This window comes from Culex pipiens, chromosome 1, assembly GCF_016801865.2.
Source record: "Culex pipiens pallens isolate TS chromosome 1, TS_CPP_V2, whole genome shotgun sequence".
Lineage (NCBI taxonomy): Eukaryota > Metazoa > Arthropoda > Insecta > Diptera > Culicidae > Culex > Culex pipiens.
In genome coordinates, this window is record NC_068937.1 from 15,293,280 (window position 1) to 15,308,361 (window position 15,082).

Consider the following 15,082-nt stretch of genomic DNA (forward strand, 5'->3'; position numbering starts at 1 on the left):
TCTTAAAAGTTTCGTATTGAGGCGTCACGTTTTGAGATCGCTCCCGACGCGATGACGACTTGTTTTGTAATCAAAAATAAACTCTGTCGTGTTTTGATCTAAATATAATCCCGACATCATCAGTTCGCAGCGTTGGTCCTCAATTGCACAGTAGCTGTTTCAGACGGTGTCAATAAAAAGAAAAAAAAATGTCCCAAAATTAAATCAGAATAACTGGCAACACGGATGTCACTTTGATGAAAACTTCGTCAAAATGATAAACAATTTCAAATCAAGTTGTAAAATTAAATATATCTTATCAAAAATTTAATCAAATCAAACAATTTAAAAACAAACAATATCAACAATATCGGTGGCGCAGCAAAGATCGCCAATCAAATTCGTGATTGAAAATTGCCTCGATGGTGATGGTTTCGCCCATCGGGCAAAATCTATGGCCGAAGAGAGTAGGCTGGGCTGCGGTTGTTTGGCTAGGAAAATTAGTGGTTACTTTGATGGCGAGGTGAAATTTTTATTGGAAAATTGTACCGTTGTGCATCGGCAAACGTGAGGGGGTTTGAAAAAAGCATAAAAATGTTTTGTAAAATTTTTGATATTATTTATTACAATTTTGTCAATTTTGTCAATTTTGTCAATTTTGTCAATTTTGTCAATTTTGTCAATTTTGTCAATTTTGTCAATTTTGTCAATTTTGTCAATTTTGTCAATTTTGTCAATTTTGTCAATTTTGTCAGTTTTGTCAATTTTGTCAATTTTGTCAATTTTGTCAATTTTGTCAATTTTGTCAATTTTGTCAATTTTGTCAATTTTGTCAATTTTGTCAGTTTTGTCAATTTTGTCAATTTTGTCAATTTTGTCAATTTTGTCAATTTTGTCAATTTTGTCAATTTTGTCAATTTTGTCAATTTTGTCAATTTTGTCAATTTTGTCAATTTTGTCAATTTTGTCAATTTTGTCAATTTTGTCAATTTTGTCAATTTTGTCAATTTTGTCAATTTTGTCAATTTTGTCAATTTTGTCAATTTTGTCAATTTTGTCAATTTTGTCAATTTTGTCAATTTTGTCAATTTTGTCAATTTTGTCAATTTTGTCAATTTTGTCAATTTTGTCAATTTTGTCAATTTTGTCAATTTTGTCAATTTTGTCAATTTTGTCACACAGCAAAAAATCCGATGGTAAAATCGCATGCAAAAGCATGCACATCACCTTCGTCAAAATAAACACTTAATATTACACACTGCATGTACAATTTTTGCAAACACAAAAAAAAGTTGCAACCGACGGGATTCAAACCCAGCACCAACAGTAAGGACTGGCGCCTTAGCCCACTCGGCCATCAGACCGATGAAAAGTTGTTAGGATAAACGCATATAAGAGCTTGACATTTCGGTTAAGTAGGTTTCCCATACTGATAGGCTACATATTTCAGGGTGTAATATTACACAGAATTCCATAAAATAATGCAAAGTTTATTTTACAGCCAGGCCTTTTACACGCAGCTGGATTACTACTTTTTTAGCTGTGCAATTTTGTCAATTTTGTCAATTTTGTCAATTTTGTCAATTTTGTCAATTTTGTCAATTTTGTCAATTTTGTCAATTTTGTCAATTTTGTCAATTTTGTCAATTTTGTCAATTTTGTCAATTTTGTCAATTTTGTCAATTTTGTCAATTATGTCAATTTTGTCAATTTTGTCAATTTTGTCAATTTTGTCAATTTTGTCAATTTTGTCAATTTTGTCAATTTTGTCAATTTTGTCAATTTTGTCAATTTTGTCAATTTTGTCAATTTTGTCAATTTTGTCAATTTTGTCAATTTTGTCAATTTTGTCAATTTTGTCAATTTTGTCAATTTTGTCAATTTTGTCAATTTTGTCAATTTTGTCAATTTTGTCAATTTTGTCAATTTTGTCAATTTTGTCAATTTTGTCAATTTTGTCAATTTTGTCAATTTTGTCAATTTTGTCAATTTTGTCAATTTTGTCAATTTTGTCAATTTTGTCAATTTTGTCAATTTTGTCAATTTTGTCAATTTTGTCAATTTTGTCAATTTTGTCAATTTTGTCAATTTTGTCAATTTTGTCAATTTTGTCAATTTTGTCAATTTTGTCAATTTTGTCAATTTTGTCAATTTTGTCAATTTTTTCAATTTTGTCAATTTTGTCAATTTTGTCAATTTTGTCAATTTTGTCAATTTTGTCAATTTTGTCAATTTTGTCAATTTTGTCAATTTTGTCAATTTTGTCAATTTTGTCAATTTTGTCAATTTTGTCAATTTTGTCAATTTTGTCAATTTTGTCAATTTTGTCAATTTTGTCAATTTTGTCAATTTTGTCAATTTTGTCAATTTTGTCAATTTTGTCAATTTTGTCAATTTTGTCAATTTTGTCAATTTTGTCAATTTTGTCAATTTTGTCAATTTAGTTTTTAGTTTTTAGTTTTTAGTTTTTAGTTTTTAGTTTTTAGTTTTTAGTTTTTAGTTTTTAGTTTTTAGTTTTTAGTTTTTAGTTTTTAGTTTTTAGTTTTTAGTTTTTAGTTTTTAGTTTTTAGTTTTTAGTTTTTAGTTTTTAGTTTTTAGTTTTTAGTTTTTAGTTTTTTAGTTTTTAGTTTTTAGTTTTTAGTTTTTATTTTTTAGTTTTTAGTTTTTAGTTTTTAGTTTTTAGTTTTTAGTTTTTAGTTTTTAGTTTTTAGTTTTTAGTTTTTAGTTTTTAGTTTTTAGTTTTTAGTTTTTAGTTTTTAGTTTTTAGTTTTTAGTTTTTAGTTTTTAGTTTTTAGTTTTTAGTTTTTAGTTTTTAGTTTTTAGTTTTTAGTTTTTAGTTTTTAGTTTTTAGTTTTTAGTTTTTAGTTTTTAGTTTTTAGTTTTTAGTTTTTAGTTTTTAGTTTTTAGTTTTTAGTTTTTAGTTTTTAGTTTTTAGTTTTTAGTTTTTAGTTTTTAGTTTTTAGTTTTTAGTTTTTAGTTTTTAGTTTTTAGTTTTTAGTTTTTAGTTTTTAGTTTTTAGTTTTTAGTTTTTAGTTTTTAGTTTTTAGTTTTTAGTTTACTTTCTATTGCCATCATTTTTTTTTTATTCGAAACCAATCGCAAATGGTATCAATTTGCACCAATATATCTGCCATTATGCCCGATGGTGGTTGGCTTTCTGGTTCATCGGATGTGGCCCAGGTTTGGTCATGTCAAGTCGCCGGAGCGAAAATGGAAAGCTACCGACGCGGGGTTAATGATAAAATTATAAAACCGATAATGTGCAATAATTTATGAGATAATGGCGCTGGAAACTAGTGCTTTTCTACTGAGACAGCGCAGTGGTGAAGAGTGCCACCCACTTTCTGTTGAGCAATTTGGTGATTTATCACACTAATTTGAGCGGAGTTGTGCATTTTTTATTCGGGATTGGTGCACAGATAAACAAAGATGAAATCTAATTTGTTTTAAAGGCAAATTTTGGCAAATTTAAATCCACTGTGGTGAATTTAATTTTACCGTGGTGAATTTACGATCATTCAAATTGACCGTTAAATTGTTGACTGATGATTTTTGAAAGAGTTTTTCGTCCGAATGTTTGTGGTGGCGATAACGTGAAGACTTTTCGCGCCACCTCGTCAAATGAGAGGGGGGTTCATTGTGGTGATAACGCCGCCATAATTGACTTTTCCCATAGTTGGCGAAAATGAAATTATTTACGAGCAACTCCCCTCACATGGTGAGCATCGACTGACGGGGTGGTAGGACGTGACTTGAAAGCACTTTTTTTTGCATCTAATTATGGGATTTTTTGTGCAAATCGATGGCCTCGATAACGAAATTACTGTGAGGAAAACAGTTTGAATTAATTTTAACAATTTTAGCTGATTTTTTTTAATTCCATCAGAAAAGTTGATTTCTTATTCTTTCTCCACAATTCATTATTACCTGAGTTATAATTTTCCCTCAATTTTCCTCACTTATCCACCAGCGTAGTGGAACTGATCCGAAAAGCGACCAACGGACAACGAATATCGCGTTGATGAGCGCAAATAGCGCAATAAAAGTGCATTTTTTGCCTCTTCTTCTTGATATGTTTCTACTTCTTTTTCTCGTACGCGCGCGGGACTAACTGCATTTGCTGATGCTCCGGTTTTTAATTAATTTTATTAGGAAAAGTGTAACTGTTTCCGATCGATTATTGTTTCCATTTCTGCGCGCGATGTGTGTGTGTGTGTGTGATGATACTGATACTGCTGATGATGATGAGAGGAAAAGAGAAGCTGCATTTTACCACACACTTTACTGCAAAAGTTGGTGCATTTCGTGATAAACCATACGGTTTGATGGGGTGTACTGCACAGAATGCACACCTATTTTGCGAAATCAGCAGTGTTTTGCTGATCGAAATACGGTTTACCTACTGGTTTCTGCACGTTATCCTCTGATTGGGCGCTGCATCTGAAGCTAACGGAAATATACGGAGCACGCAACAATGTGGTTGGAAAATTAGCGATTCTAACTAAAAACTAAATTTTCAATTTTATTTATTGGGTGTGAATTCACCAAAATTCTATTTTAATCGATTGAAGCATGTTCCGGAAGTCCAAATCTATTATGCCTCTGTCATAAACTGAAGCGTTTACTGACACAGACTTCAAAAATGTGGAAGAAAAATGTAATCAAGAAAAAGAAAATAACTCGGTCCTTATTCTGTCCTATTTACATTTTTTTCTATTTAAACAAAATGTCTTGCAAAATCATCGATAAAAACTTCTAGTTAAGCTATTTTTTGCTTGATATGGGTTGAAAACGCTTTTTAGCACCTGTAATCGAACGCCAAAGTGCTGATATGCCAACATTAGGTGCGTGATGGAAATACACGTCGTTCTCCAAAACTATTTGAAAAAATCCAATTCTTTTTCAGAGGATATGATTTTTTGAAAAAATTAAGACTTATTTTAAATAAAATGTACTTTAATAATTTTCCAAAAATCATTTTAAGGTGCAATATCAAATTTACAATCAAAGAGTTCTTTTTTCAATGAATGCACCTTTTCATGTTACAGCACGACTAGCTTGGCTCAAACTTTGTGGGGGCTTTCCCTATGACGAAACAAGCCATTCTGTGTCATTGGTTCACCCATACAAGTCTCCATACAATTTTGGCAGCTTTAAGTAATTTTAATAACAAGATTTTTTTTGGTTTTAACGGGGACAAAATCCGCGATTTTTGTTTTAAGACTTAAGGCTTTCTAGTCAGAAATTTACCAACACATTCAAAGTATGTCTACATGGCAGCTGGACGTTTGTTTGCATCAGATTTCCTATCTCTTTCTAGCAAAAGTTTTTGGTAAGCCACTTTCTAGCTGCATCAGGATTTCACTGGGCCTATTAGAAAGCATTATAGCCACTTGAAGTTTAAATTTAACTAAACTTTTTTTTTTAAATAATGCTGAGGATTGTCCATTAGAAGAATATGGGACTTTTTCAGGACTTTTTCTCAAAACCACGCACCACAACCTGAACATTATTCCTTGGGCTATTTTAGGACTGTGAGCCAAATTTTAGCAAATTTGGTCAACATTAACCAATTGATACTCGAAGGTGAAGTTTGTATGGGAAAAATCGAAAAAATGTTTGGAAAACCCCATTTTCCAACGGTTTTTCCTGCTCGGTGCGCTACCTCCATCCAAATAGTATTGTTTTCTGGGCACCCTATTGTCCATTCATGAACAAGTTTGTCTCGAAAAGTTCGGAAAATTTAAAAAAATGTCATAAATGCATTGAAGAATTAACCTCTGATTGCTGAAATACAGCGAATGAACGAAAAACAAATAAGAAAATTGAAATTTTTTAGGTCTCATCGAAACATTTCCCCCTTTTCTTAAAAAATATAATATATGCAAATATATGTAGCTTCTCGTAGACGCTCGTCTAATTTCCCGTCCCGGGGAAAAAAATTGTAAATTTCCCGGGAATTCCCGAAGTTCAAGCGGAAGTATATATTTCACTTATTTTTTGGCACCTATGTTTTAAAATTATGCAGAAAATCGAATAAGCTTGTCTGTAAATTTCATGTAAAGGTTTCATTCACATAAAATTTGTTTCTGACGCATTCACTACTGGAAATAGATCTTGCTTATTTGTTTGGCAATAAAATTACACTATTATGATTTTTTTTTTTAAGTATCAGCTTAATTTGTGAAAGTTATTCTTATACAAATTCTCTCGAACTGATCACTCAGACAAATTTAAAAGAAATTTTATAGTTGTGGAGCATGGATTGTCACTGTCCAAACCAGGGATGGAATAATCGCAAAAAATCAATTTCGTTTGCGAACTTTCTTCACCCGCGAAAGAGAGAGGAGGCAAATCACGCAAAAGAAAATCGCTCCCGAAGTTCTCCAAGAAAGTCAATCTGCTGATGATTTTTTGTGAATTTCTTTGTCAGCACCACTCAAAAATATTTATTAGGATGTAACAAAATCACACTTTTTTGCGGGCATTTCAGGAGATGATACCCTAGGTGTACTGAGTCAGAATCCCAAATATGAGTCCGATTGGTTGCAACAGGACCTGGCGCTCCGGCTTCAAAGTTTAAATGGGATTTAACCCGTAAAATCCGTGCGTTTCGGTTTTTGTCATTTTTGAGTCCTCCAACGATTTTTAATTTTTTCAAAAACCTCATGAGCTTATAGTTTGTGTTCCAGGGTACAACTTTGCCGAAGACTGCGAAGAGATTTGACTGCTCTGAAAAATGGTACAGAATTTACAAAATCTTTTTTCGTGTTTTTCTGATAACTTAAAACATGTTCTGGCAACACTAGCTTTTGATGCGCGCTTTCGGCCAACTATGCAACGCATGCTACGGTGCGTCGCGACGCGTCGGTATTTAATAAATTGTATTTGTCCAGCGTCGTGTTGTTGTTTTTGTTGTTATGTCTGTTGAGAACAAAAGTTCTTGTGGAACCACAAGAAGCTCTTCGGTCGACCCTCAATTCACTAGACACCATCTGAACTATGTTCGGGCATAGGTTCGCTAACATGTCCCCAGGTTATACCTAGCACCAGAACTGGTCGCGTCGATGGCAGATTAATAACAGAACCAGGTGGGCTTACAAAAACTAAAACCTGAGATTCACTGCCAAATAGAATACCGGAATCTACGACAGCAGCACCGGTGATCGAATCCTCCAACACCATCGAAAACATAAGCACAGCATCCAAATAAAGCGTTTTCTTTCCATGTGTCAAACTTTGACTGTTGTACGCTGGATGTTTTTTCGTTGCTATAGTTACAACCCAGTTTACGACGCCTGGCCCAGGATGCGCGCGTTCAAAGAAAGTGTTGCCAATACTAATCAAACAAATTAATGGCAAAAAGTTTTTTTATTTTCAAATCATTGTACAAGCTATAATAAATATCAAATCTCTTCGCAGTCTTCGGCAAAGTTGTACCCTGGAACACAAACTATAAGCTCATGAGGTTTTTGAAAAATCAAAAAATCGTTGAAGGACTCAAAGCTGGCAAAAACCAAAACGCACGGATTTTACGGGTTAAATCCCATTTAAACTTTGAAACCGGAGCGCCAGGTCCTGTCGCAACCAATCGGGCTCATATTTGGGATTCTGACTCAGTACACCTAGGGGATCATCTCCTGAAATGCCCGCAAAAAAGTGTGATTTTGTTACATCCTAATATTTATGTCACTTTGTTTACACACATTGCCCATCTACAAAATGTGACAGCTCACTTTTCGACGTGTGACGTTACACTTGCAAGTGTAGTAGTGAAAAAGATATTCCGCCGAATAATCAAGATGATATTTTTTTTAGATTCTTTTTACCGATCATTCGTACGCGAGAGAGGAGAGCCATGCTCCCTTCGGATTTTTTCTCTTGATGAACGTCCAGAGATTTTGTTTTGATTATTATTATGCCATCGCTGGTCCAAACACTTTGATTAAAAAATAATACTTTTTGACAAAAAAAAACTAATGATAAGTTTTTGATTTGGTACGATTTGAAAGGCGGCATTTAAAAAAAGGAAATATATCTATTTTTTTAAATTGTATGATTTTTGACAAGCAGTCAAGTCATGAATTGGTCCTTATACTGATTTTGACCATTAAAGTTGCTGTTCCGTACAAATATTCAGCAGAAACTAGATCAGAGTAGAGTAGAAATTCTCGATAAATTTAAAATATACCGGTAATTCCCGGGAAATTTGTTGAAAATTTCCCATATCCCAGGAATTTTGTAACCCCGGGAAATGAGACGCTCTAATGTAACTGACAAAAAATTATATTTATATTTTGAAAATCGGAGAAATTGTTGTACAGATAGTGCATTGCAGGAACTAAAATTGACAAAATTCAAATTTATTTTCCTTTATTTGTGGAATTTTTCAATCTTTCGAATAAAAATGTTCTGAAAATTTTAAAATTGAGGGCTACACTTAAAAAGGGCTAAAAATTATATTTTGCACTGTTTGTTTAAAATTTTGGACACCAATTATTTCTGAATTCATTTTGAATGTGCAAACTTAGTAAAGTGTTTTTGGAATAGGTGATTGTTTACCTGTAGTCATGGCTGTCATATCCAAGCTTAGCAATAGGGTCCTAAAGCCCTATGTAAAATGTTATGTTTTATGGAAAAACACGATTAAAAACCTTTTCTGATCAATCTTTTTCATTTTAATGCAAAAAATAAATAAATTGACAAGACAACATTTTTTCGATGGATAATTTATGGTCCCCTTGGAACGAGCTGTCAAGAATGGTCGCGAAGTTAATTTTTCAAAATTGATTTGAAACTCCGTTTAAATCCTTTGCGGTCATTGACTACTCAGAAAGATAAGCTTTATCGTATTAAACAAAACAAAATAAATCGGGCTGTGCTAAATTTGCTTAAAAACGTTAAAGAATAAACAGACAAGAAAACTGCGGTTTGATTAATTATTAATTATGGGAAGTGAGTATTTCTGGAGTTTTTTTTTAAAGGTCCAATAAACCAAATTTCCAGTTTTTGCCTTTTGGGTGTTTTTGAAACCGCCTTGAGCCAGGGGTATTAGGGGCGCGACAATGTGGGAAAGGGAAGTAATTTGTGATTGTAGACGGTATTGTTTTGATTAGTAGCATGTTGAGTCAACTGCTGTGGATGTACCTGAAACATCGCACAACGGGGTTTCTCTTCTCTTCATTCTCAGCTACCACCTATCTCCTATTTTTGTTTTGCTCTTCTGATTCCTAATTCTTCACTGATTCTTCTATTTAATATCCAACATTTGATTTTAATTTTACTAACTTTTGATTCTCTTATCTCTCAAAGCTTTTCCACTCTTTTCTATCAATTGATACTGCTGTAACAGACTTTGTTTTGTTTTTTTTTTTCCTTAAAAATATACTTTTCCTTAATGTACTAGTAATATCATGTCTATTTATCATTCGCCTAATCTTTTTATTTTTTTTATTTTATTGCAAATTTATTGTTTTGAATAATTCTTTATCTGTCCTATAAATTATCATTACAATAATCTAAGCTTGTTTTGTATCTCTATTTATTAACTATTGTCTAATTTTACATCTAATAAATCTAGCTTCTCATTTTTATTCTTCAAAATACGCTCATCATTCTCTTACTATTGATACTTGATTTTTTATAAAATAAATTCTTTTTACTGTCTATTGTTTTCAATCTTCACCCTTTTTTCAAACAAGTGAGGTTTGAGCCCTTACTCAATTTATGGAATGGTAAAACGATTAACACAAATATTACTATTGTATTTTTGGTAAACTTTTATAACATGCTTAGGACCAAAAATTTTAACAAAACACCGCGACAAAAGAAATAGCAACAGATAAACAGACTCAACAATAGGGAAGATTTCAGGAGAAAACAATATACAGTAAGTAGCAATAAGTTTTTGAATTCAAACTAAAAATAAAACAGTTTTTGCTTTAATGAAAGTTGATAGGCACACTATAAATGGTTAGGCGCTTATACTTACAACAAACCCTACGTAATGTACCACCCCCGGCCGAGTTAAAATGCGTAACCGGAAAAGAAGGTGTGCATGCCTGGCACGAACACTCAAAGCGTGTTCTAGCGTGCTGCTCGTACTGACTCAGAGCAAGGGTGAGATGTAGGTGTAAAGGCAGTGCGTGTTCGTCTGGAACCTAGTGCATAAGATCGGTCAAGGCCCGTTCTTACACTGAAAATTGCTAATTGCGAATTTCGGATTAAAGTAAAAAGATTCAATTTGTTATGGGGGAAAATTTTCATCAATATTTTATTATCGTTTAGGTATTTTTGTGAAATATTAGCACATGAAGTTGTTGACATAAACCTGTCACGCGTTTGTAATCCAAATTCTGCTGCTGCTGCTGCTGCAACACCTGTCCACAAAAGCTTCCTTTTCTTTTTCTTTGTTAGGTGAAGTTATCTACCTATAGATATAATAAATTGTATATAACCGCTTGTTTCCGCAAAATCACAATTTCAAGCCTTTTGCCCTTGACGGATGTGTGTGTGTGTGATCTCTTCCTTCAGCTTCCTTCCCACAAAACATTCTCTTGCAATTCTCCTACAGAAAAACTCAAATAAACTAAAAACGATCAACGTAAAAACAAAAGTTGCTGTGTTTCTCCTCTTACCAATTAAACAATAGTAAAGCCGAGCCGCGGCGCGTTTGAATCTCTTACAAACTACCCCGCGCTTTTTTTTATTTCGCGCATTGTTATAAGTTGCCAAACTCGAACGGGGGCGTCTCGGTGCACGCGTGCTCCCCCAGGGGTGCGATCACCACCTGCAGCCGGATCGTGTCCCGCTTCTCCCCAATCAGGTGCTGGCTCAGGTTGACCGCGCTCAGCTGCAGCTCCTCGTACGGGATCAGATTGTCGATGTTGAGCACGCGCTGCTCGTTGCTAAAGTACGCCGTCCGGACGTGGCAGGTGCGCACGTGCGTGATCTTGCTCTGGACGCCGCTGATCAGGACGCCGACCTGTTCGAGACGTTTAGTTTAGTTTTGGTTTTTGAATTTTGAGACGACCGCAACTCACCGTAAACCTCCGATCCTCCTCGAGCCGCTCCTGCAGCAGTACCTTCAACCGCACCGTCCGTATGATCGACTCGGGGATCTCCGTGTTGTCCGGGATGTTGAACACCCCGATCAGCTTGGCACGGTTGTAGCGAACGCCGCGCGGGAAGAACTCAATCTCCCAGGCGATGCCTTGCTCTAAAATTTAGACTAATCAGTATTCCAGGGGAATCTCTCAAGAAACTCAATGAAACCTCACCCTCATGACACTCGGACAGGTAGTTCAGCGAGAAGAAGCACGCCACAAAGCTCCGGTAGTCCTCGATCTGGTCGAACCCGTTGATCGCCATGCTCAGGCCCCACACGTCCGTCGTGTACAGCCGCGGCGTGAACTGGAGCGCGCCGTTTTCCTGCCCCCGGATCTCCCGGATGCGCTCCTCCTGGCCCGAGTGGTAGCTCATGCCGATCGCGACCCGCTCCACGAAGAACTCCATGTGATGTTGGCAGATCGGCCGCACCAGGATCTTGGCCAGCTCCGACGGGGACATCATGGCGAAGCGCACGTGCACGAAGACGGCCTGCAAAATGTGAGCTTTTAGATCAGACTTGATCCCTCCGCTGACAATTTTGAGAGCGTGCTTGCTATAACAAAGTAGATCAATTTCACTGGAATTGTCGCCACCGGATTCCTCTACTGCGGAGATGGGTCAAATGCCAGAAAGTCATTCGCCAGAATGTGGTTTGCCAGAAAACCAACCGCCACAAAATCGAATGCCAGAATGCAGAATCCTGCATGAATTCGAGGGCATCTCTACACGCGCCACGATTCCACAATCCATTTGTACACACCTTCTGCTCTCTTTGGTCTGCCGTGTTGTCACCACTATGCACTTTGTCTTCGCAATGTTCAGATGCAGCTTTTTCCACTTTAACCATTCTGAGAATCCGACCAGCTCTTCGTTCATAAAACCAAAGCACTCATCGGAGCTGACACCAACCTAATACTGGACCATTGTTCCTTCACGATCCTCTCCATGACTTTCTCGTACAGCGGTAATATGTTGATTGGTCTGTGATCTTCAGGTTTCTTGGATTTTGGAACTTTTGGAATTGAATCTTACCTCTATCGTGCTGACTAGCTCGTACTGCTTCTCCTCCTCGGTCATGTCCGGCTCCTTCTCCAGTTGGTCCCGCTTGTACAACAGCCACTTCTCCAGATATCTACAAAACATCAAGATTGAAATATTTAAGCCATGTTTTTCACAAGGATCTTACTCAAACAGGGTGAATTCGCTCTGCACCACGAGGTCGTTCTGCTGCAGCAGCGTCACCAGAATCATTCCGCACAGCTCGTTGAAATCGTTCGACTCCGACACAATGTCCAGGTTCCACTTGATAAAGTTCTTCATAATCGCAGCCAGGTTGACGTGCGAGCTCCCCAACGATATCGTGTACTGAAACCAGCTGACCAGGTAACCCTGCGTGGCCGCCTTGGCCACGTGCTTCGTCATGTAGTCCACGCAGAGCTCGACCAAGTCCTTGATGTTGTACTTGTCCGCCAGCTCCAGCATCGGCATCACCGTCTGGATGGAAACCTTGATCTGGCCCACGTACAGGTACTTCAGAAACTGCGGAAACACCATCGAACACATCGGGTCCTCCTTCAGCTCGATCACGCTCTCGCGGCACTCGTTCCACTCCGGGTTCATCAGCATCACCTGGAACACGTCGCTGCTGGCACAAAGAATCACCCGGTGGGCCGGATACCGGTTGTCCCCCACCACCAGGCACACGTCCGACATCAGCTGCTCCGCGTACAGGTTCGCAATCTTGAGCAGCACGCCCTTCGAGTTGTTCATCTGCAAGAAAAAAAATCCAACATTTAGACAACACCCCGAAAATCGCCATTTTCCCCCTCAAAATTCTTACCTCGACATCACTGGAATCTTGACTCATTTGCTCGTCCATCGCGACCCTAATCCAACCCCAATAAAATCTTGTCCGAAAACAGTTCAAAAATGTTCAACACTCCAAACAATCCGAGCGGAACCTACATCTTCCCCCTTCTCGAGGAAAAAAGAATCCAGAATTCCTTCAACAACTTTCAATCAAGTAATTTTCACTAAATTTAAAACGTGATGCGCAATTTGCCTAAACCTAAGTGATGCTCGCGGTTAAAAGTTACTCCCCCAACTAACTACCCCTCCATTCGACTAAATTTTCAATGTAAAATTTAAAACTTTAATTTTCGCACAATGAAACGTTCCTACCGAATTCTTGCTTGAAGAAAATTTTTGTTGACGAATTTAAGCTGTTTGACGTTTGGCACTGAACTCACCACATCAAAGGGGCGGGGTGAAAAGCAAGCGTGGTGGTGGGTGGTGAAGGCGAGATGGGAGGGAAGAAAAAATCATGTAAACAGAAAAGTACGACGCAAAAAAGAGGAGCGATTCCGGTAAAAGGGCTTGGGGAAATTTTCTTTTGAATTCAAATTCAAATTTAATGTTGTTGATTATTGAATTAAGCTGACTTTAAGTGTTAAGGTCAAGGATTGTAACAATCGATTGATTGCTGTAGGATCCAAAATAAAATTCAACAAATCAAAACTTATACTATAAATTTTAAATTTTGATAAAGTGCACCGTTTTCAAGTTATAGCCATTTTTAGGTAACTTTTTTTTAATTTGTGCCCATGTTTGCACACATTTTGAACAAATATTTTTAAAAAGCTGAGAAAATTCTCTTTGTTGATACGACCCTTAGTTGCTGAGATATTGCCATGCAAAGATTAAAAAACAGGAAAATTTATGTTTTCTAAGTCTCACCCAAACATCCCACCTTTTTCTAATGTCGATGAGTTTTTTTTATCATAACTCAGTCAAAGATTTTTTGCACAGTCTGGAAATTCCTAAAAACTTGGCATTTGATGTCCCCTAAAACATATCAGAAAATAAAAAAAAAAATGGTTCCCTTTTTTTTAATCTGCTAAATTCAAATAGCTTTATCTCGACAAGGATACAAATTTATTTTGCTAAAAATCGAAAATGTTTATTTTAATGTCCTGGAAAATATTTTTTCAAAGGTTCATGAGTGTGCTTATACAAACCGTTGAAATTTTTGGCCGATTTACATGTATGTAACCCCATTAGAATTTTTGAATCATAGATGGTGAAAAAAAAGCAATAATGTCATCTGGTTTTTTTTTTAAATGATTCAATAAACAAAATTACCATAATTAGCTTTTTGGGATTTTTTGAACACCAAAAAAATCAAAAAAATGAATTTTTGTTTATTGAACCTTTGAAAAAACTCTAGAAATTTAGATGAGTTTTTCTAAACCAGCAATGTGCCATTGGAATGGGTTTTCTACGTACATAAGACCTTTTGAAAAAGTATGCGAGAAATATTGATAAATTTTTGGAAAAAATCTAGTACGGAGCTCGGGAGGAACGTAAAACTTCACCAAAACACTAAAGAAAAGGTCAAGTATAGGGTCACGAAAAGATTTTGACGAAGAACTTCGGCTCTATAGAGGATAGCAATCCAAAATTTCACGCAGCGAAATGAAACGCCTGAAGATGAAACACCCTTCCCCAACTCGGACTGTGCTATTCAAGTATCTGAAGTCCTTTTTCTTAAGCTGTTCTGAAAAAAAATGCAAACGAAAAATGACGTTTTTTAATAATTTTAATAATCCAAAATTAAAAAATTTAAGCATGCGTAAATTTAAAACTTGAAAAATAATGCAACAATTTTTATTTAATATTCTTTATTATAGAGTTTTTCAACCGGAGGCTGGTTCAACTCTTTAATGCAACAATTTAAAAAAATGAAAATTGTTTTCAAAATTTAAAAAAATTGTGATTCTTAAATTTGAAATTAAAAGAAAATAAAAGTTTAAATAAAAAAAAGAAAACAAAACAAAATTTAGAAAGTACCTAAGAATTTGAAAAACATATTTTTTGATATTCTGAATTCCAGATTTTCATTTTGAAGCATATTTTTAATTAAGAACTAAATAAAATGGGATTTTATAGTTTTAAATACCTATTTTATTACGTTTAGATTTTTGAATTTTTAAGT

At 35.5% G+C, this 15,082-nt stretch overlaps 1 protein-coding gene across 2 annotated transcripts; it reads right to left on the reverse strand.

Moving 5' to 3' along the window:
- Nucleotides 1–10,517: 10,517 nt before the first annotated feature.
- Nucleotides 10,518–13,290, reverse strand: LOC120417702 (BTB/POZ domain-containing protein 17). 2 transcript variants are annotated; one of them, XR_005605498.2, is made up of 7 exons: nt 12,929–13,290; nt 12,275–12,858; nt 12,121–12,220; nt 11,259–11,577; nt 11,022–11,197; nt 10,617–10,963; nt 10,518–10,546 (listed from the first exon to the last, which is right to left on the reverse strand). XR_005605498.2 is itself a non-coding variant. In XM_039579847.2 (6 exons), the coding sequence occupies exons 1-6, from the start codon at nt 12,965–12,967 to the stop codon at nt 10,700–10,702; spliced, it is 1,482 nt and encodes a 493-aa protein (XP_039435781.1). In that variant the 5' UTR covers nt 12,968–13,290; the 3' UTR covers nt 10,518–10,699. The 2 variants fall into 2 exon arrangements, 1 of the variants encoding a protein (XP_039435781.1); XM_039579847.2 differs by having other exon boundaries at nt 10,518–10,963.
- Between the last annotated feature and the right edge of the window lie 1,792 nt (nt 13,291–15,082).